Source organism: Myotis daubentonii, chromosome 3 (assembly GCF_963259705.1).
Source record: "Myotis daubentonii chromosome 3, mMyoDau2.1, whole genome shotgun sequence".
Lineage (NCBI taxonomy): Eukaryota > Metazoa > Chordata > Mammalia > Chiroptera > Vespertilionidae > Myotis > Myotis daubentonii.
This window is the reverse complement of record NC_081842.1, coordinates 21,456,301-21,479,630: the sequence shown is the minus strand read 5'-3', so window position 1 is coordinate 21,479,630 and position 23,330 is coordinate 21,456,301. Positions and strand designations below refer to the sequence as shown.

At 45.5% G+C, this 23,330-nt stretch overlaps 1 protein-coding gene and 1 pseudogene across 2 annotated transcripts in view; one reads left to right on the top strand and one right to left on the bottom strand.

Annotated features, from left to right (window-relative positions):
* Positions 1–542: 542 nt before the first annotated feature.
* Positions 543–23,330, bottom strand: part of KCNAB1 (potassium voltage-gated channel subfamily A regulatory beta subunit 1) — a 293,179-nt gene continuing 270,391 nt past the window's right edge. For both annotated transcript variants that reach the window (XM_059686873.1, XM_059686874.1), the window contains exons 11-14: positions 22,957–23,051; positions 13,945–14,065; positions 7,935–8,023; positions 543–2,375 (exon numbers count right to left, since the gene is read on the bottom strand). In XM_059686873.1, the coding sequence (XP_059542856.1) occupies positions 2,286–2,375; positions 7,935–8,023; positions 13,945–14,065; positions 22,957–23,051 (395 nt within the window). In that variant the 3' untranslated portion in view covers positions 543–2,285. The remainder of the gene's footprint in view (positions 2,376–7,934; positions 8,024–13,944; positions 14,066–22,956; positions 23,052–23,330) is intronic.
* Positions 9,394–18,594, top strand: LOC132230040 (transcription factor E2F5-like; annotated as a pseudogene).

Sequence of the window (23,330 nt, the reverse complement as noted above, 5' to 3'; positions counted from 1 at the left end):
GCTTACCTGCCAACATCATTTTTTTAAATGAGTCTTACTGCCTGTTTTTTGGATCTGGATATATATACACTAGAGGCCCGGTGTACAAAATTCATGCATGGGGAGGGGGGGGTCCCCTCAGCCCAGCCTGCAACCTCGCCAATCCGGGACATCCCTCTCACAATCCTGGACTGTTGGCTCCTAATCGCTCACCTGCCTGCATGCCTGGTTGCCCCTAACTGCATCTGCGTGCCGGCCTGATCGCCCCTAACTGCCCCCCCCCTGCTGGCCTGGTTACCCCCAACTGCCCCCCCTGCCGGCCTGGTTGCCCCTCACGGCCTCCCTGCCAGCGTGGTTGCCCCACGCAGCCTGCTTATTCAGTTGTTTGGTTGTCCCTCACTAACCCGCCTGCTGGCCTGGTCGTAGGCAGCCATCTTGTGAGGGTTAATTTGCATATTACCTCTTTATTACATAGGATATATATATATATAATATATATTATATATATATATATATTATATATATATGGCCTTATAGTGAAAGAAAGGTCAGATAAAAACTAATTGTGAGATTAAATGCGCAAAATGGTTTTATTACTCTACTCAAATTAAGTTGAATTGCAGTTTGAATTAGACAACTTCAGCTCATTTATACATACAGTAAGTATTCACTGGATTAATTGAATGTACAATGAACAATAAAAAATGATCCTTTTCCGTATTTCTGATATTCTGGGGCAAAAACCCAAACAATTTCCTTAATTGAATACAGGTAGTAGTAATCAAAAAGGAAATTTCTTGGTGTTTCACATTAACATTTTGGGATTTAGAACTTAACCATGAACTTACTTGGAATGATGGCATAAAATAGCATTTGAAGCTGATAGTATATTTGTCCTGTATGTCTCAATGATTTCTATATATTGGGACCAGCTGGCCAGAAAATTAAATTAGAATTTTGTACATGCTCAGGTGTTCAAATAGAGTTATAGGACCCTTGCCCCCAACACATACCCCCCAAAAGAGGGGGGGAAATGTCTTCTCTCTTACAGGTACACACAATATATTCTCAAAACTGTTCTCAAGCGGAGTACTCATAAGGGTAGGTAGGCTTCAGCTTCCAGGTATATTAAAGCGAGGCCCCTTTAATTCATGCAGTGAGCTTTCATGCATATAGTTGAGTGCACATTATGTGATTATAGAATCAGGAAATTCTTTAACATTTGTTTTTCATTGGGCAAGTTAATTCACCCAGCATATGCTGAGTAGTAACAACATTTTTCACAAAACCCATGGCTTACTCTCATGTTACTAACTCCTCAAAAACACCAAGCATTATATTGTAAAATCCCAGTGCTAGTTATACAGCAAACATTTGCTTTTGTGGGTATTTTACAGGTTTACTTACAAAAACCAAGCATGTGTATATTTATTTTTAAAGCTCAAATATTTAAACTTGCAGAAGTTGTGCCTACAAGCAGTCAAAAATATAAAGCAGATTTTCATAAAATGTAGTAAAAAATGAACACTTCGTTGCAGGTGCATTACATTTTATCCGAAGCTAAGCTTCCATAGTAGTGTAATCCTCACTTGCATACATTTACCATAGTGTCTCTAATTAGAGACTGGTGTTCATCCTTTTACTATCTCTATGTGTAAATGAATAGAACATTATTAGAATTATAAGACACTTTGGATAAATTGCTACACAGGGTCATTTTTGGGGCCAAGCAACACTGAATATTTAAAAGGTAACGAAAGCAAATACCTAGGAATTACATTTTGTTGAAATGATAAGGGAAACACCTTGCTAACACTTGGAATGTGAAAATAGGAAAACAAATGTAAAGTTGCTTTTGCTTATTTTCCAAAGCAGGACTTCTGAATTAACATAGCCTCTTCTTTCTGACACAATACAATCCACATTGCATCTGTGGATTTTGTTCATTTGAAAAAAACAGATCTGTCTGTATAGCCTTCTTTAAGTTCTATGCCTGAAGGTAATACACCTTTCCCCGCCATATGCTTTCCATTGCATTAGAATGAGGTGTACAGAGCAATGCAAGGATAGGTGACTCCAGTCCAAGATAAGAAAATAGAATGGATTTTCTTAGTTGTGAGTTTTCAGATGTGCTCATAATTCAGGTGCACAGTGGTAGCGACAGCAGACACCTCAGAATCCGGGGACACTAGAGGTTGATGCAGCGGCTGCTAAGTGATTTAAAAGACTGGCTAGGAACACCTTTCTGTACCGGCATAGACCGATATTTGAACCATGCAGCTCCTGTGGCTCATGCATTCATTGTCTTATGATCTGTAGTCCTTTTTGCTGTAGGGCTTGTTGCGTAATATGTTATCAATCTCATTTACCACGTGTGAGGTCATCTTTGGGAGAACCTGAGAGCATGAGAAGTACAAAGGATGTAGTTAGTACTTGATATTTGTTCTTTCTGCTCACTATTGGGCAAAGTTGTCTAGACCGGAGTACGTTTAAAAACCACCACTGGAAAATACTCCTCACCAGACCCTAAGCTCCTTGAGGTCAGGGACCTTGTTTTGTTCACTGCATCTCCAGTGCCTCTAAGAGTGCTTGGCCCATAGTGCTCATAATTATTAGTCGGCTGGATAAATGAAGGCATAAGATGTAAATGAAGGCTGGTAGAAATGTATAATTCCCACAGCAGTTCTGCCCAGTAGAGATATAATGCGAGCCACATAATGTGATTTTAGGTTTTCTAGTGGCCACATTAATAAAAGTGAAAAGATGTGAAATTAATACCTGACTTTACTCCATTATAGCCAAAACATTTCAGTATGTAGTCAGTATAGAAAATTCTTAAGACGATTTGCATATTTTTAAAGTACTATGTGTTTCTGATCTCTAGTACATGTTATACTTACTCTGCATTTGGACTAGTCACCTTGCATACGCCAAAGAACCACATGTGGCTAGAGGCTTTGGTACTGGGCAACACAGGTCTAGAGATTAGGAGAGATTCTTTACCACTGGTGGTCAGCACCCTGGTGAAGGATGGCCAGGGGTTAGCAGGCATCCTGGGTGGATGGCATAGCATGAAAAAGTGAAAAGTCCAAGAAACGGAGTGATACAAGCGTAAAGTGAGCGGTGGAGGTATGGGGATGGTAGGAACAGGAGAAAGAGACATTGGGGTAAAGAAGGCAGAAGGCCTTGCATATCTTTTTTTGGGGGGGGGGGGCGTTTATTCAGTAGACATTGGGGAACCTCTCGGGACTTTTTAGCTGGAAGTGAACCAAAGAGACACCTAGTGGTAGTTTGAAGGATCAGTTGGAGGAGATTGAAAGGGGACATAGATGTTAGAAACTTACTGTCCTGGGCAGTGACACTTAAGAGCCTTAACTGGGACAGGGGCAGTGGAGGAGAAAAGGGGTGTGGATCTGGGGCATTTTGGAGGATGGTGGTGGTTTCCGGACTGCATGACTAGAAACATATGATGTGGATTACTGAGACAGGCGTTCACGGGAGGAGAAGTTTGGAGTAGGATGTACTGAGTTCAGGGTGCCAGTGGGAGACGCATGTGGAAATGATTTGTAGGCAGCGGAAGGGCAGCTGTGGAGCTTGCTTGCTGGTAGCAGGACTGGAGTTGAGGGTTTGTGAGTCATCTCCATGGATATGCTAATTAAAGCCCCGGGAAGGATGACATCATCCAGGGCCAGCATTCATTGTGAGAAGTGGGCCAAGGGCACACACTACACCACAAGACCAGGGACAAAGGCAGACTTTTTCACAGGAATAGCCTGACCCTGTGTGGAGACGGATGAAATACAATTGTGACAACCAGTTCTGAGGTTTCGGCCTCGCCCTTCCTCGGCTGCAAGCCTGTTGGCCAGGGTGACCTGTCTTCACTCAAGAGCCTCCTCGGAACCCGTAGGGTCTGGCCGAAGAGCAGAGCTACTCAGCTTGGGAAACTGGTTCCCCTTAATGTTTTTCTCTCAGAGCTAAAGGAAGAGTTTGATTTCCCACCAGTTCTGGCATCTCAGAGGATCTAAACCAGTGGTTCTCAATCTTCCTAATGCCTCGACCCTTTAATACAGTTCCTCATGTTGTGGTGACCCCCAACCATAAAATTATTTTCGTTGCTACTTCATAACTGTAATTTTGCTACTGTTATGAATCGTCATGTAAATATCTGATATGCAGGATGTATTTTCCTTGTTACAAATTGAACATAATTAAACCATAGTGATTAATCACAAAAACAATATCTAATTATATATGTGTTTTTCCGATGGTCTTAGGCGACCCCTGTGAAAGGGTCTTTGGAACCCCAAAAGGGTCGCGACCCACAGGTTGAGAACCGCTGATAAGCTAATGTGTTCTTTGAAGTGAGATTGCAACAATGAGACCCAAATCTAGAAGCTGCCTTTGTTGGAAGTTTTGTGCTAAAAATATAGTGGGTTAGCCATGTGAGAAAAAAATTCTTCGTTCATTACACCAAAATAAATTTCAGATATTTAAAACCCCGAAACCATAAAAGTACTTGAATAAAACATGAAAAAATATATATGTTGTGTTGCAAGCTCTAAATGTTCAAGAGGAACCATACATCCAGAGTTTTATGTGACACTGCCCAGTTTTTAAAAATGTTGACAGCTATTTTAAAACATTTCCATCTACAATTAAATGAACATCCCACAGCCCACCAATTTTGCGACCTTGGTGTTATACTGACTGGGACAATTGGTGGGTGAGGGGCGGTCTGGTTAGTGTTGCTGGGCCTGGTGGGGGTATCAGGGAATTCCTCCCAGGGTTGGCTCACTGAGTGGGACCTGGGGGATCAGGGCAGGTGGGTGGTGGACACTGGCAGGCAGAGGACCAGTGTTGCTTCTGGGGTCCCAGTGGCTCATGGTGGCTGGAGATTTAGGTTTCGGGGAAGACGAGCCCTGGATGTGAAGGGGCGCTGCTGCGGAGCCTGGACTGCTCAGATTAGGCGACAGGGGCTCAAGGGCTCTAAGGCTGGTGCGGTGGAGCGGGGAGAGGCAACTCTCCACTTTTTAAGTATAGTTGGGGGGAACGGGGGCCTGTGCAGATGATGGCGGCCGCCTGCGATTTCTCCAGTCTGGTTTCTCCAGTCTCCCATCTGTTGAGGCTCTGATTTATATGTGCCTCTAGTTTATGCACAATTTATACTCATCTTATCCCTTGGAGCAGCTGCCTTGCTGGGCCTACTAGAAATTTCCTTGCCTGACAACTGCTGCACTGCAGCTTTCTGTCCGGCACCCAATCATTCCACTGCTGGGAACCCCCAGCCACCCAGCTTACTTCCCACCCCATGGAGGGGCCCAATCACTGCTCACCTCGGGCAAATTCTCAGCTGCTGGGCTGGCGGGAGTAGTCAGGGGGGACGGTGGACCCGAGGGGGCAGCCCCCTGCTTGGATAGCCTCCCTGCCTCGCACCCTTTGAGCATGGGTGATCCATCTTGCTACGGGCCAGAGCTTTGCTGGGGAGGAGGTGCTTTGGGAAGATGACTGACTGTTTTCCTCTGAAATGCACCCTCAGCTACATGGAGTTCTCCCACAGCCCAGGCGTGACGTCTCTACCATCCCAGGCATGCGGCTCCCCTGGGTGGCAGTGTTCACAGGAATTCTGTAGCATTACAGGAATCCTCGGGGCCTCTCTCTTCTTGCCAGGCTGTCAGCAAGTCCTGTCTCTATTTCCAAATCCTACAGCATCCATGCACTTTACCTCCATGGCCACCACCCTAGCTGCCCCATCACCTGTCACCTGGACAACTGCCCTTTCTTCCTGTTACTTCCCACACAGCAGCAGTGCAGTCTTTAAACATTCAAATAACAGCATGTCCCTCCTCTTAAAACCCTCCAAAGGATCCATTCCATGTAGAACAAAACTCCAGTGTCCTGTGATCTGACCTCTGCCTGACTCGCCACTTCAGTGCACCCGCTGTCCTTTTTGCTCACTGCATGTTGGCCACATGGCCTAGGCTGGCAGTTCCTGGGAAAAGCCACTGTTCCTTCCCCCCTCGGGGGCCTTTATACTGCTCCTCCCTGTGTCTGGAGGCTCCTCCCGGTGTCTGGAATGTTCCTCCTTGTCTGGAATGCTCCTCCCTGTCTGGAATGCTCCTCCCTGTCTGGAATGCTCCTTCCGGGGTTTTCACATGCTGCGTCTTCATCTTCCAGGCTTCAGAACACAGGAACCCAGAAGCCTTGGCAAGGACAGCAGTTAAAGTAGGTCCACCCACTTCTCAAGTAGTCTCTCTTACAACACCATCCTCACTCACTGGCCCTCCTCACCGTGTGCAATTATACTTTGTTATGTGCCTCTCCCACAGAACGTAAGCTCCCTGAGAGCTGGACAGTATCAGTGCCTGCCTGGCCATGCAGGCTCCCAGAGGTGTGCTGAATGAATAAGGGATAGATTGCCTCGTTCACGCTCAGCCAGCCCCTGGGCCCCGGAGGACAGGGTCCTGTTCTTCGCTCAGGACTCTGCCCGGTGTGGTGCTCGATACCTATTAGTGGAATGAAATCACTGGACGGAATTCCAGTTCTCTGTGTACAGACTGCTCTCTATTTCCTCATCGCTGTGGAGCCTTTATCTTTGCCCCGAGCACAAGAGTAAAGAAGAGACGGTGGGACGGCTTTCACAAGAGGGGAGCCTTCCCCATGCAACGATGGAGAAACCCCCAGAATCCGGGAGGAGTTTGTGGGGCTCAGAGGGTTCTGGGAAGCAGAGGCGGGATGACGACAAGGCTGCACAGCCCCAGGAAAGGTGCCAGTGGGGAAGGAAGTCCACACCTTTATCCCCAGCATATTCTGGGCTTTTCAAAGGGATTTTTTTTTTAAAAAAAACATTTTAAGTTTAATCAGGTTGGTCCCCACCTCCACCTGTTTCTTTTGGGAGAGGTAACAGGGAGATAAGTGCTTGCTTCAGGGACTGGGGGATGGGGAAGAAACTGATAGTTCTGTTCCCCAGTGAGCAAGAGGAAAAGACATCTGTTTGGCAGGTGGTGGCCATGGCAAGTCATGGGCAGGCTCCTTCCTGGGGCCTCAGCAAGGCTGAGAGGGGAGGACACCTGGGATGAGATGTGGCCTTTGGGGGAGGAGGATGGTCCCACCAGCCACTAAGCCCCACCCCTCTCCTCAGAGAGAACACCCAGGAACACCTCTCTCACCCCCTCCTACTGCCCCAGCAGGCTCCCCAGAGTACACCCTCAGGCTCCATCCAATGCCTCGGGTCTCAGGCAATCCACCTGGGAGGGAGGGGGGGATGGGAACCCCTGAATTTGCTGCCAGGGAGGTGTGATCCTGGAAGTCCAGACTAGAATTCTGATCGTGTTTCTTTTGAAAGGTGGTGAACATTCGCTCAACAGGTATTTCTTAAATGTTGCTAGGAACCGGAAATCCATGAGAAGCAAGAAAGACGCAGACAGGTCCCTGACCTCAGGAGTTTACAGTCCGGTAGGGAGGACTAGCAATTACACTACATCCTCACAAGGGCTGAGATGGGAGCGGGAACACAGGACGCTGTGAGGGCTTGGCACACTAGGTTGGCAGTAAATGTGCAGGAAGAACAAATGAGGACATGTCCTGGGGCTATTACATTTCAAGCAGGTTATTAGGCTGCTTTTATGGCCAGGCCTGGGAACCCAGGTGTGACATGGCTTGGATCTTGGAATGCCTTGTCTCACAGAAACCAACGGTCCTGAGAAATGAGGTCTGAGAACATTGTTAACAGAAGAGGATACTCCTGGATTCATGTCTATAACAGTTCTCTTACCTCTTGTGCCTTGGTCCCCCCACACCCCCCAATCTAGGAAGAAGTAGCCTGTTAGGGACTTCCATGTAACTGGGAAGCTGTGATGTGAAGGACAGAGGTGGGGAGAGACGGGACACTGCCTGGGGACATCTTCAGCGACACCATGAGATCCCCGGAGTTTGTCGGAAAGGGCTGTGGCACTTGCCTGAATGGCACCAAGGTTCTCAATGAGCTGTTCGGGAGTGGATGACCCCAGGAGCACGGAACTCACACCCTCGTTCCTCAGGCACCAGGCTGGGAAGAGAGAACAGGGTCAGGACATGGAAGCCCTTCTGATGACCTTGCACACACCCCCTGCAGCCACCATGGCTGCACCCAAACTGACTAACTTGTGGGGAGGATGGACAGCAGCACCCCGGCCGTGGAGAGGATTTGTTATATGAGCTTTGCCCTAACGACTGGGGTGCCCAATCCAGCGACTCACCCAGGTACACACTCTTGTTCCTGAAAACACCTGGCCCCGCTCACTGGCCAATGTCTGGATTCCTGTTTCCACGTTGGCCCACAGCCTCCTGCCTGTCCACCCGTTCAGGCTCTCTAGTCCCTCTGTGACAGAGTCCTTGTAGACTTTGAGTGTCTGGTTCCACCTACTGTCAACCCTCTCTGCAACCTTTCTTCCTAACACGGTGTTCATCCTGTGTTCATTTTCTCACCAACCCCAAAATCCCTCGCTCCTCTCCTTCCTCTGCGCCCCTAGCTACCTTGACCCTTAAACCTTCTCAACCCCTGTCTGTTGCTCTCAGCAGATGACCTGGCCTCTGGCTTTATGGAAAAAATTAACCCCATCAGGTGGGATATTCCTTAATTCCCCACTCTGCCCTGGACACAGTACACGTCCGATTCCTCCAGTTCAGAGGATGCCATGTGCTGTTCTTACTAACTCTGAAGCCAAACTCTGCCCTGGATCCATCTCTTTTTGCCCTTTCTTGGACTTGATTCATTCTCATTCTTCCATTCCTCTCTCTTCTCTCTCTCTCTCTCTCTCTCTCTCTCTCTCTCTCTCTCTCTCTCTCTCCTCCTGAATTTCTTATTTGATACTATCATCTTTTTTCTCAGCAAAATGTGCTCAAATTTCTCCCATTCTAAAATAAGCTTCCTCCAACCCCTCATACCTGCCTAGCTACTGTCCCATTCTTCTCCCCTTAAATTTCTGAAAGACAATATTTAAAATATATATATATATATATATATATATATTATCAATTTCAGAGAGGAAGGGAGAGGGAGAGAGAGCGAAACATCAATGATGAGAGAGAATCATTGATCAGCTGCCTGCTGCACGCCCCATACTGGGGATTGAGCCCACAACCCAGGCATGTGCCCTGACCAGGAATTGAACTATGACCTCCCGGTTCATAGATCAACACTCAACCACTGAGCCACGCCAGCTGTGCTGAAAGGGCATTTTAAAATCCCTGATCCCCCTTCCTTGTCTCTGGTCTCCTTCTTGCCATGTCAGAAGCCAAGGTCCCCAGGAATCTCCGTGTGGTTAAAGTAGACTTCTGAGTTTGTAGCTTCCTGGAACTAGATGATTGTATAGGCCAGTGGCCGGCAAACTGCGGCTCTTTGGCCCCTTGAGGGTGGCTCTTCCACAAAATACCACGTGCGGCATGCACATACAGTGCGATTGAAACTTCGTGGCCCATGTGCAGAAGTCAGTATTTTGTGGAAGAGCCACACTCAAGGGGCCAAAGAGCCGCATGTGGCTCGTGAGCCGCAGTTTGCCGACCACTGGTATAGGCCCACAGATGCAGTGTCTGCTGGATGTCCCTGCTAGGTGTCTCATAGGCACTGCAAACTGCTTGCTACTTGCCAAGCCCGTCTCTCCTGTGTTCCTAATTTCATTGGGTGGCACCATCAGCAACTTAGCTCCCAATCTAGGAGCCTCGGACTTATACTTAGGGACTATCCTTTTCTGGTCTCACATTCCCCTTTAATTGCCAAGTCTAGTTGCTATTTAAATATTTCTCTACTCCATTAATTGCCAAGTCTAGTTGCTATTTAAATATTTCTCTAATCCAATGGTTCTCAAAGTTCAGCATGCAGCAGAACCACCTAGGGCTTGGAAACATCAATTATTGGGTGTTTCTAACTCAGAAGGTCTGGGTGGCGTGAGAATCTGCATTTTTCTTTTTCTTTCTTTTTTTGAGAATCTGCATTTCTGACAAGCTCCCACGCAATGCTGATGCTATTGATCCAGGGACCATGTTATCTTCAGTCTGCAGGCCGACGCCCTATCCACTGAGCCAAACCGGTTAGGGCTATCTTTATTTTAAACTTTATTGGGGTGATTTCTACACTCCAAAAATTTTACGTATTTTGTGCAAAATTAAACAATTTTTAGTAAATGTATCAAGTGTGCAACCATCACCATTTTAGGTCCAATTTTAGAACATTTCCATGACCCCCATAAGCTCCTGCATGCCCATTTACGAAATTAATCCCATTCCTACGGCCAACCCTAGGAAACCACTAATCTACTTTGCACCCTACAGAGTTATTGTTTCTGGACATTTCATCTAAACAGAATTACGCAATATGGGCTTGTGTCTGATTCTCTCGCTGAGCAGGTTTGGGAGGGTCATCCGTGTCACAGCATGCACTCAGTGTATCCTTTCTTTTTCTCGCTGAACAGCTTCGCATTGTGTGGCTGCAGGGACCACAGCGGAGAATCGCTGCTCTGGTCCAGCTGTCTGCTGTCCTCAGGCCCTCACCGTCTTCTGCAAGGGCCTTCTGCTCCTCTTGCTTGGATTGCCCCCCGTCTCCCACCTCCCCCAACCTCTATTCCCATCCCTTCCCCCACTCATCTGGCACAGTTTCTCCAGATACAGATCTGACCATGTCACTTGCCTGGCTAAGCATTTTTCTACATGTGCCTGACGTGATCCTTGTCCTACACGATAAGTTCTCATTTCTCACCTGGCAATCCTTGCTCTCCAGTCCAGCTCTCCAGCTCATGTCCCCTCATTCCCTGCCTTGAACTTTGTGCTTCAGGAGCACAGAGCTGTTTGTAAATCCTCTCCATCCCCTTGTTTCCAACTGCTCATTGGCCTGGAATGTCCCTTTGACTCCTCCCTTCCTTTGCCTCACGAATATCTACTCATCACTTGAGATTCCCCACGGGAACTACCTTCTCTCAGAGTCCTTCCCTGAGTTCAAGGTTGGGTTGGGAGCCTCTACGTTACTTAAACCCCTGGGCACTTCCCAGTTATTTTACAACACTGTATTACAGTGAGCTGTTTGTTTTCTGACTTGCCCATCAGGCTGTGAAATGTGTTTTATTTATAGTTGGATGCTCAGCATTCAGCCCAGGACCTTCACATAGTAGGTGCTTCGTAAATTTGTTGAATAAACAGATGATTGATGGATGGAAGAAGGTCCAAGCACCTCTTCTGCCCCTTTTGCTCAAGGCCTGCTGTCAACTAATACTCTTAAGCTGTTGCCATGCTCAGGCCTTTTAAGGCAATCGCTAAATCTTACCACATGGACAAAATAATGTTCTATAAAGACAACAAGCCAAGTGATTCAGGGCTTTTTTTTTTTTTTTTTTTTGGCAGTATTATTTCCTGCTTTGCACTTATAACTCTTTTTGGAAGGTCTGAGGGCAAAGCAGGGCCCAGGGAAAAATCATTGCACATAAACTACTTGGTGTCAGCAAAAGCCAACTCTCCACTCTGAGAACTGCCTAGCCGCAGAGGTAACACATGCAGATGATGCTAATGATTAGCATCTAAGCAAATGTCCCCGACCAGGCAACCCTCCTGCCTCTTTACGGGCAAGGTGTGAGTGCAGCTCTTGTGCAGGCAAATGACATGGCAGTGCCCACGGTTGGGTTCAAGTAGTTTGTTTCCTGCTCGAGGACTTCCCCTCCCTACCCCCTTCTAGCAGATGAAAGGCAATATGCCTGGAAATAATTCCTCTCTTGGTTTGAGAGTTCTGTGGTTAAAAACAAAACTACTGCTTATAAAGAATGGAAAAAAAAAAAAGGACAGGCAAGATAGATATCGGGGGCACAGAGACGCCCTGAGGATTTTTGGCGTGCATCTAACATCCAGTGGAAGTCTAAGTCTTATAAAGATCTCTTTAAAAAGACAATGTTCCATCTCTTTCAGAGCTAAATTTAATACTCATTTCCACGTTATTACTACCTAAAAACCATATTTATGACTGTTTCAAGAATGGGTGTTTCTCTTTGTGCCTGTTCCTCTGCCCATATGCCACGGCTAAGGGTAGACAGAGTTTCAGGTCCAGGGTGTCTAATTCTTTGCAAAAAAAAATTATCATCATCATTACTACTTCTACAAAGAGCACTTGCTTTTTGCTTTGCATATGTAATTATCCTTTACTCAAGTAGTTTGCAAGATATGTAAATTATACCCATTTTAAAGATGAGAAGATTGATAGGTTAAATAACTTGCTGATGATCAATTAGCTAATACTTTTTACTATGTCCATTAAAGCTGCTGGGGTGCTTTAATCCCATGAAATATATTCTTTGTTTTGTTGTTGTCACTTGAAAAGATTAAAGCAACAGTCTTACATACACTTAGGTAAATGGTATTCCTTTCCCCCTCCCCCTGCCAGACCACCTTCCATTTTCATCTTTCTATGACTGTTAGCTGCAACTGCCATTTTCCTGCCTTCCAACCTCAGAAGGGTCAACCTTCTAACAAACATTCTATCACATTATTTTATTTGCCTAGAATTTATCTTGAGCTTTTTATCTCATTAGGTCATTGTATCTGATTTGTCCCAATTCCTGCTATTTCTTATTCCTTTGGAGTTTTTTCTAGATTATATACCTATTTTATTTTTTCCCCACAGTGTTAGATAGGACATGGGTCTCAAAGGTCTGGGCCATTCTTACTAAACGTTATTCTTGCCGACCAGTTGTAAACGGGATGAGTTTGACAGGACCCCAACCCAGTAAGTGTAGCCAACTGCAATCAACATGATTGACCAAATGGTGTGCACCTAGTATAAGCAATGGCTAAGCCTCCCTTCCGGGAGACAGGGCTTTGGATATGAATCCTGTCTCCTTTACTGGCTGCAAGTAAATAAAACTATCTTGTGACAACCATGTCTCATTCTTGAAGAGGGCACCACAAGTGGTGAACTCTTTGAATTTGGTAATAACAGCTACCACATGAATTCTTTTATCTTCAGTTTCTTCACTTGTAAAGTGGAGATAATAGCAAATACTCCCTTAACGCCTGCGAGATAGGGCTTGTAATAGCATGTACTTCATAGGATTGTTTCGACCATTAAGGGGACAAGATAGTGGCAGCAAGTGCTTATCACAGAGCCTGGCAAATATCCCCAGCAAGAGAACTGGAAGTCTAAATGCTTTTCTGTCCAACACCCAGCCACATGGGCCTGTGGAACACATGAGATGTGGTTAGCCTGAGTTGAGATGTCCTGTAGGTGTAAAATACATTTTGGATTTTTGAAGACTTAGTATGAAAAATGTGTAAAAGATCTCAATAACTTATATTTATTACATGTTGACATGGTCATATGTTGTCTATATTGGGTTAAAGAAAATATTTTAGTATAATTAATTTGCTTGTTTCCATTTTCCTTTTTGAACATGGCCACTAGAACATTGAAAATTTAAGTGTGTGGTTCACATTGAAATTCCATTGGACATGGCTGGTGGGTGTGGTTTTCAGTTGTTACCAGTGACCATGACCTTTCACCCTCTTCACAGTTTAGAAGAGCGGTTTTCCTGGACCCTCGGAAGGTTCAGGGGGAAGCTGCGGCCCTAGGCTGGGCCTTCCCTGTGGCAGTGGCCGTGGGCTCTGTGGCAGCCCTTTCCCAGCCTCTCACCCGTCTCGCCTAAGCTTTGACAGGGATTGCAAAGTGAGCCAGAAGAAACGGGTGTCCCTGCACAGCTCAGAGGGCTCTCACCCCCGACACTGAGGATGTATACGTTTTCACTCACCTGTTCTCATTTGAACGGGTTATAAGGGAGAGGAAAAGGAAGGAAGAACAGTTTTTTAGCACGTCGAAAATTCTGGGGTACTCTGAAAGCCTCATTTTAGATAATGCTAACCTGGCATCAGTCTGCCCTACAATAGATATTTTATCACGATAGGGATGTGGATCAAGCAGAGAAAACGACATTTTCTGGGCTCTCCCAGTAATTGTCTTACCGACAGCGAGCTGAGGGAGAGTGCAGCCCAGTCGCTCAGCAATCGGAGAGAGGTCTTTTAACTTGTTCTGCTGTTTTCTCCCTTCTTCACTCACAATTCTTTCCTTCAACCACTGGTAGCACTAGGAATAAAAAGGACATTTAAAAGGTAATGTCCGACAAGGGTTTGATGTCAAAGATGGCCAATTCAATGAAATATAAGAACCTCATCGTGAATTCCTGCATCTCCTTCACTCTGAACTTTATGTTTTGTGGTGACAGGATGCTTATGAGTTCTTGCAAAGAAATGTTCTTCATGGTCTCACTCCTTATTTATTGGTTTAAAACAGATTACTTTAAAAAATATGTTTTCATGGATTTTAGAGAGAAAGGAAGGGAGTGGATAGAGAGATAGAAGCATCAATGAGAGAGAAACATCCATTGGCTGCCTCCTGTGCACCCTCTACTGGGAATTGAGCAGAAACCTGGGCATGTGTCCAACAGGGAATCAACTGGGGACCTCTTGGTTCATGGGTCAACGATCAACCACTGAGCCATACCGGCTGGCCAAAACAGATTACTTTTGACTAAGTCACCACTGAAATCCATCAACATGCACAAAAGTTGTTAAAATCCTGACCTAATCAATGACATTCAATTTGCTAAGTGGGAGAAATGATGTTTCTTATTGAGGTAGCCCCATTTTAGAATGCAGCAAAAGAAAAAAAAAAGCATTTACATTTCACCAAAGTCTATTATGCTTCCTTTTTGTCAAGAAAGCTGGGCGCCAAGCTTTCTGCTCAAAGAAAGCCATTAGCTTACATTCTTGTTATAACTATCTTTCTTCCTCTTGCTTTCTATTTATTCCCAGTTTTGTGTTCATATAATGGGGCTCTATTGTTCGCTTGCTCGCTCCTTCCCAGAAGTAGACATGGTATAACTGACAGGAACCAAGCACATTTAGAAAATTGTCAAGTGGATAAATACCTCCCAGATGTGTAGTACCTTTTCTGTAATGAAACTTAAACAGGTAAGGAAACTCATGATGGGAAACTGTCCTGTAAAACCTATGAGATGTGACTGACTCTGAGCCTAATTTCCTATATAAGGAGAAAAATCCTCCGGAACGTCTCAATGGCCTACTTCCCAGAGGGTTCTGCTTACTGTGACATAGGGAACAATAGACTCTCCCGTACAAAGCTGCTGCGTTGCAACACCCAAAGGGAAAGAATATTTGTAAGAGTCTGTTAGTCTGTTTTAGTGAAAATAATAAAAACCATCCCACTGTGTGGCCATGTGGACTTCCTCCATCGCGTGTTATTTGTGACACAGTTGCCACCGCAGACCTCTGCCTTCCCAAAGGCAGCAGCAGAAAGCTCTGCAATTGTCACTGACACTCCACCTACGTGATTTCCATGGGCAGCTGGCGTTTGCTTTAAGTACTTTGTTTCATCGTTCTGAGACAGTATTCACAAAGAAAAGAGTAACCACATTATGTGTCTAGAATGAAACTTATGATGAGTTTGGGGAGTGATTTGGCAGATGTGAAAGAGAGAAAGGGCAAGCCATCTCCCGTTCTGTTCGCCTCCTACATCTCTAAGGCCTATGGTCTGGCTCCTCCCTAGAGACTTTGCTCAGGGAGATGGCCAAGAGTGTTCGCAGCCTCAGCTCTGGGAAACCTCAGCTTCTTCCAGGAGGAAGGGTGGCCTGGAGACCACAGCTGGTGCTAGTGGTGGTGACCGGGACAGTTAGGACAACGAACAGGCGCCTGGCGCCCAGCAGCCTTCCCTGAGCAGCGTGCTGGGTGCATCAGAGAGCACAGCTCACTTTTGCTGTCCTCACTGGAAAAACATCACCATTCCTCACTTTCACAACATCTCTCAGGGGACCAGTCGATATCTCCAAATAGTATTCAAATTTAGAAGAGGGTGAAGACCAATGGCCAAATGTTGTTTTTGAACAATTGAGGTTTCAATATATCCCACACACATAAAGAATGGTTGGTTTATTCATCAATCTATGGAAATCCATTTTTAAGATCACATGTGCAATGCATCCTGACTCCTAGGTTTGGGTTACAAGTTATATACTGCATGAGTATATGGGCATACCCACCATGGTGAGAAGCAGACTTCTAAAAGGAACAAGTACCAAATATTCATTTATCGAGTCACTCTCTCTCCACCCTCAACTATACCCTCATTGTTGTCTTAATCATTGGAAAACAAGCAGGTTAAGTTGTTTTTTTTTTGTTGTTGTTTTTTTTTAAAGTAGATGCATAGGCATGTAAACTCGGTGTGGGCAGGGCTAGGGCGCCACAGGGCCAGGCCCAGGGTCAGTGGGCGCCCCCTGCTGCCCCCGCGCCGCCGTTGCAGTTCGGGCTGGGCAAGCAGGAGCAGCCGGCTGGAGAAGAGCCTGGGGCTGCTCACCGCCAAGTTCCTGTGGCGGCTGCAGGAGGCGGCTGCAGATACTGTGGCTGTGAGGCAGATACTGTGGCTGTGAGGCAGAAAAGAAGGATTTATGACATCACCAACGTCTTGGAAGAGATCGGCCTGATTGAGAAAAAGTCCAAAAACAGAGAGGTGTGGGCGCTGGCTGCAACACTAAGGAAGTCCTGGAGAGACGGCCAGACCTCAGCGCCGAGGTCGAGGACCTGGACCTGAGGAAAGGGACCTGGATCAGCAGAAGTCGTGGCTGCCGCAGAGCATCAGAAACGTGATGGATGACGCCCTCCGCGGCAGGTTTTCCTACGTGACCCACGAGGACATCTGCAGTTGCTTCCCCGGTGACACCCCGTTGGCCATCCAGGCACCTGCTGGCACGCGGCTGGAGGGCCTCTTCCAGGGATGGGTCAGGATGGACAGAAGGACCAGATCGACCTGGAGAGTCACTCGGGCCCCCGGCCACGTGCTGCTTATAAAAAAGGAGTCCAGTTCGTCTCAGCCTGTGGTCTTTCCTGTTCCCCCATCGGAGGACCTCACGCACCCACCCCCTCTCAGCCTTTGACTCCTCCCCGGACTTCGCACAAGCCCAGCCCCGCCCGCCGAGCCCCCCAGGGCAGCCTGCCTCAGAGGGGAAGCCCGCCTGACCTCCAGCACCTCCGGGCCACAAACTCTGGCTTCAGGATCTATTACTGGAGATACCATTGATGAGCTGATGTCTTCTGATGTGTTTCCTCCCCTGCGGCTCTCCCCCACCCCTGCGGAGACTACAACTTTGAGATGACACTGAGGAGTGTGTGACCTGTTTGATGCCCAGATACTTAAATTATTAGACTCCTTGGAAACCTGGGACAGTTATCTACCTCTAACTGAAACCTTGTAGCCTTGCTAATAACATGAGCATTTATAACGAACTGTTTAGGTCTCCTTCCCTAATACTTGCTCTCTGACTTCACAGAACGTCCACCGTGAAAACAAAGGGCTCCCAAGCCCCTGGAGTGACTGCATTCTGGGACTTCAACTTCCCTTCCAATTCTAACTCCTGTTTTTACTCGTAGGAGAGGAAAGTTAAAAGTAGGTTAAAGGTCATCAAAACCCAAAATGGCCAAGGGCTCATCACTTATTGGTGTTCTGCTTTTACTGCCACGAAGCTGTCGTATTTCTGTGCTCCGATCCTGACAGACAGTCACTGCCACGTCTGAAGGGAAGGTATCCGGGGCAATGGTCACCTCCCGTGAAGAGTTTGTGAAGTGCCTTCGTTCTAGCACTTTAAGTTCACCACGGCTGCTGACTCCTGACATTCCACTTTCCTGGATTATAGGAGAGGGCTGTTTATGTAGTTTGTTTTTAAAATGTGCCAATGCCTCTACATGAACAAGATTTTTAAAAATAAAGTTGTATAAAGAAAAAAAAGTAGATGCATAGGATTTATATTGCTTTTCTCATACCAAAGGAAACAAAAGCGTTTTGGAAATAACTTTGCTTTATAAGTGGGAAAATCTTAGCATACGGAGGAGATGACACTTAATTAAATTATTAGTTAATTATGGAAATAAACCAGTGTTTTGGGTAAGAAGATTGGTGGTGGGTGTGGTTGTGCACAATAATAAACTAGCTTGTTGACTGTGGGTAATAATCTACGAATCCAAAGATGAAGTTTCCTCTTCCAATTCTATCGTGTCGTTTTCCCCATTGCTGCAGTGATTTGATTACATGTTGATATTTTGTTCTAATTAAGAGAAAGGCAGGGATGGCTTCCTGTTCATCCCAGTGTCTCCAGTCCTGACACTGGTTGGCACAGAGGAGGGGCTCAGCCAATATGGCAGAGAGAGAGGAATCAGAACCAGGGCCCTACAGGTACAACTAGATCTCTTCAGCTCTTCAGATTGAGCATCCCACCTTCACACAGTAGGACTTTGCTGGCCATTCTGCCTGAGTCCACAGTGCTTGTAGATTCCACTTCTTTCATACTTTGCCCCTTCACATGTCTGTCTCTTGAACAAGTCCCCAAGTTACTGTGAGGGCTGCAGCTGTCCCATTCATCCCTGCATCCTCAGCACTCAGCACAGAGCTGGGCATGGAATAGACACTTAGGAGATATTTGTCAAAGGAACCACTGAAAGAGCTTTTCTCCACAGATTAGTGGGCTATTGCTTTTCTACATAAGTCACAATATTCTCTAAAGTTTTCCTAAAGCCCATTACTTGGCTGCCTCCCAATGCTATCACTGTTATCTGTGTGTCTCCACTTTATAGGTAACTAGAGGCTCGATGCATGAAATTCGTGCAAGGGGGTTGTCCCTCGCAGCCACAGTGGCTTGCCTTGGCCCTTGCAGCCCTGGCTTTGTCTGGAAGGTCGTTTGGCTGTCCGGTCTCATTAGCATATTATGCTTTTATTATTATAGATTATTATAGATGGTACTGGAGTGGGAACAATCTCTGAGACTGGCCCCATGGAGCCCCCAATTCCCTGTTAATAATCCCGGGTTGGAATGCAGGCAGCAACCATAGAGCCGTGGACAGAACCAGCCACATTTCAGCTCTGGACCTTGTCTACAGTAATTTACCATCCAAGATCATCGACTATTTCTATTTAAGCATTAAAGTCTTTGTCTTTAGAACAGCAAAGTCTTTACTAGTGAGGTTGAAATCTCTAGGTAAAATGCTGGAGCTAAAAAATTTCTTTCTGAAATTAGACTATAATGTGCAATACCCTTTGTTTCTTAATGTGAACACTTATAGTACTTGGACTGTGTCCTCCCTCCCCCGCCCCCCAGTACCCCACCCCCTCCACCGCTCCAGTCACCTAGCTTTGCATGTTTTCTATTTCCCTTTGACAGAGGGGGACATATTTTCATGATTTTTCTATAAGGCATTTTGGTAACAACAGGGAAGAGCTGCCTCTAAGTTTTGTTGCACTTTTCACTTCTATTTAAATTTTCTATTTAAGAGCTACACACCTGGTCTCTTGCTCTGACTTTGTTGACCTTCTATTGCATTCACTCAACCAGCATTTATTGAGTACCTACTGTGTGCCAGGCTCTGTGATGAGTTACACAAGTAAATTTCAGTGTCTTTCCCAGAAGTATTTACAAATTATTGGTAAGTTGAGAAGTGCTTTGTCGTTGGGGTATCCCCCTCAATGATTTCCTCAGGGCTATGTTTGTACTGCCTTGAAAATACCCAACAAGGGAGGAGGATGTGAGCTCATCACAGCACCTTATCTTTTTTGCCACTGTCATTAGTCTAACAGGTTGGCACATGACCCAAGCTTCACAAGCTTTTTCTTGACTGAAGCTGATAAAAGAAAAGATCTCTTTTCTCTCGGTTTACATGGCTTTAAGGATGTAAACCTGCAATCACTAGCTTTCCTGCCCCTGGCCACATGGAGAGGACCCATTTGCAGTAGAAGACAATGACACTCCTATGCAGAGAGAAACGGAGAAGACAGAGTCCTGACACTGTGCAAGTCTAGGGATGGAGTCACCCCTGAGGCTGTCTCCCCTCATCCTTCCCACGAGTGTCTATGTGTTGCCCTTCTTTGATTAAATTAGCTTGAATTTTGTCCTCTTGCTTGCAACCAGAGAATTCTAAGACTCTGTAAGAAGTGTTTAGGGGATAATAAACAAGGAGGAAGATGCATATAACTCAGTTTTATAAAGTGAGGACAGGCTTCGCAGAGGTGAAGACAGACAACCAAGCTTTGTCCTTCGAGATGAGGAGAGCTTCCACAGCAGGATAAAAGGAAGGGCATTTCTGGGAGGCAAGAGTCCAGTGCATTTGGGTGGAAAATGAACTAATGGGGCTTGGGGAGGGGCAAGAACAGAAAAATGAGCCCAACTTAGATCCTGAGAGGGTTTCCTTCAATGCTTTTCTGTCGGGTTTGGGCTTTGTCCCATAAGCAATGATTGGAAAATCTTTAAAGGATTTTAAGCAGGGTTACCATATGGTCAGATTAATTTTTTAGAAAGATAATTGGTCACAGTGGTGGGTAGTTGAGAAGAGGTGGAAAATCAGAGAATCCAGACAGGTTACTACAGCAAACCAGGTATGAAACAGTCTGAACAAGGGTAGTGCAGGGATGGACCAAAGAAGGTCAAGGTGTGGACTGGAGGAGTGGCTGCCCCTTTGGACAGGAGTGAGGGAGGAGAGGAGGCAGCCTGAGAAAAAGCCTTGGTTTCTGACTAAGGTGACCAGATGGCTGGGTGGAGGCCCTGTTAGTCAAGAAGGAAGGGCAGGTTCCGGGGAGTGAGGATAGATTCCACTAGGATTACTGCAGCCTCCCAGCAACCCCCTGGGTAGTATTCCTTTCTAAAAGATGGGTATTTTTCATACAGGGTTAATTTATCCCTCAAACACAGTTCAATATTTACAACAGATACAGAATATTAGCATTTTTATTTTATTGGCATAGCTTACAACAGCCAGTGTGAAACACCGTTATTCTATTTGGGGGTGGTGGTGGTGGTGGGGTGTATGTGAAAGTTGCCAACTCATTTATCAATTTGCCTAGCTCTCTAACTATAATTTTTTTTTTTTTTTTTTTACTATTAGTGTTCTTATTCACTCCTAAGATTGTCCTGAAGCTTTCTTTTTCCTTTTCCTTTTCTTTCTTTAGTCACTCTTCTCAAGTGGCTTTCCTAAGTGCGCATGTATCAGCCCGGAAAACACCCAGACTGATGTTTAAGGAGGCGTCAACAGTCCTCAGAACTAAAAACGTCTGCTTTATGATTGGCTGCCTTTCACCTGTTGAGAGCCCTTAATGTTTATTGTTAAGGATGTTTCAAAGTAGATGTTGAGTTGTTTTTATAAAAGGTCAAAAATAGAAATCTTTTCTGAGTTGCTTTTGGGTTCAGCCACCTTCAAATACGTTGTATCTCCCCTGCCCCTCCTTTTTTTCCTTCTTCTTTTTTTGTTAGTGTATTTGTGAAAGGTTTTTCAGCTCTCTGTAAGCTTTCCCCAAACAATGATGGAGACTAACCGATCATACAATTCAAATACAGGGTAGCTCCTTCTTCCTTCTTTAAAAACTGGCTTTGTGGGAGATAAAGCGAGGGGTAGGAGACCTGGATTCTCATAAAAACTTTCACTATTAGGAGTTTTTGCTCTTGGATTGGTAGCTAACCTCTTTGTGCTCAGTTTCTACATCTGGAAAAGGTCTCATAAGGATAGTCTGAGAACAAATACCTGACATTCATGTGGAAGTATTTTGAGCTTTGCAGAAAGCCTCTGAAAGAATGCAAGGCAACATGCTTAGCTATAACTGACTAAAAGTCATCTGTATCCATTTATCTTTGTGAGGATAAAAGGAGACGAATAAAAAACTCCTAGCCCAGTGTTTGGCACATAGTAGATGCTCAATAAAACTGCAATTTTCAATGCTTCCCTTCCTTTTTCACTCTCTTCTTGCCTTTTCACTAAAATGCTTTTAGTTTTTCTTTGCTGACTTATTCAGACTTGGCTCAGAACAATCTTTAATTTACAGAAGCATGACCATATTTTATATTCTAGGATATTTATATTTGTGATAATGCAAAACTAGAAATAGGACAATGTCACCATGCTTATATTATATTATTTTAGAAAACAAACAAGCTAATAGGTCAACTGTTACTGGCAGAAAGGAAAGAGACCTTGAGAAGGCACTGATTAGGGCAGCACAGGGTGGTCCCAGCCACACTGATTAAAGGGGTGGTGGTTTGGGTCTAACTGAATCTGACCTCCCACTAACTTTGTGCTAATGGAGCAAGAGGCTTTGGCTTGTCTAAATGTTGAAAATGCCTATATTCTCTCTCCCCTGATACTATAGAGTAATTTGTGATTCTAATGTTATTACACATTCTGGTTTTGTTTTTTGTTTTTTAAAAAAACAGGCATGTTGTTACTATTAATAAGGAGAGATGTTTGGAGTACTCTCCAATAAATCATTGAGATGTTCTGAACGGAGATAATTTTATGTCAATGATCTTGAATATCTTTACGCTTCAGAAAATAATTTAAGCTAAAAGAGTTAGCAACCAGAGTTGACCTCTGAACATCAGCCTTGAGCCCCACTGACAAAGGCTTGGCAATGCTTCTGCTTTCGGAATCCTCCCTCCTGACCCTCCACCCCACATGGTAAAAAAATGCCAACCAATCTCCATCCATACCCAGTTACAACCGGTAACTGGCTGAAATTTTGTTCTGTCAAGAAAATTAAAATTAGATCTTATACAGAAAAGTGATTTTTTTTCATCAGTTTCAAAAGAGGAATGAGATGCCTTTTTAACAAGAATAGATAACGGTAGGGATTTGAGCTCCAGGAGGAGTCCAACAAGGTCATTGGGCATTTCCCCTAACTCCCAGAAGAGGAGACTTTTCTGTGCTGGCCGATTTTGAAGGGCGGACTGATGCTTGGCCAAGGGCAGAGACCTCTGGCAGGCTCTGGGCTCCGGGCTCAGGGGAGCCTGCCGGAGGACACCTCCCCGCCAAGGCCACACTCTGCAGGAGCTGGAAGACACAGGCTGCTACAGATCTGTGCTCATCCACACTTTCCCTCCCTCTCTACATCCCTGTTCCCCATCCCCAGACTCTTCCAGAGGTGGAGGGAAATACCTTCAGAGAAGCCCTGGAGCTTTCAGGTACCCCGTTCCCGTATTTCCCTGAGATGATCCCACAGGCCAGTGGAGACCAGGTCATTGCTCCAACTCCTGCAGAAGAAAAACAACTTGAAAAGCTGCTTGTAGGGAACTGGGATCCAAAGTGTGGGGGTGTTTAAGCAGGATTGGTTAGTAGTGGGGAAAAGCCGGACACATTAAAAGAGCTCACACCGACATACATCTTTCTATTAAAATGTAGGCATTGACAAACTGCACTTCATTTTTTATAGGCCAATTAAACGTGCACAGTCATAGGGAGTGGATCATATAAACAAGCCTGAAACTGTGGTTTATTCATGTCCAAACGTCACACTTCTGTTTACTCAGACA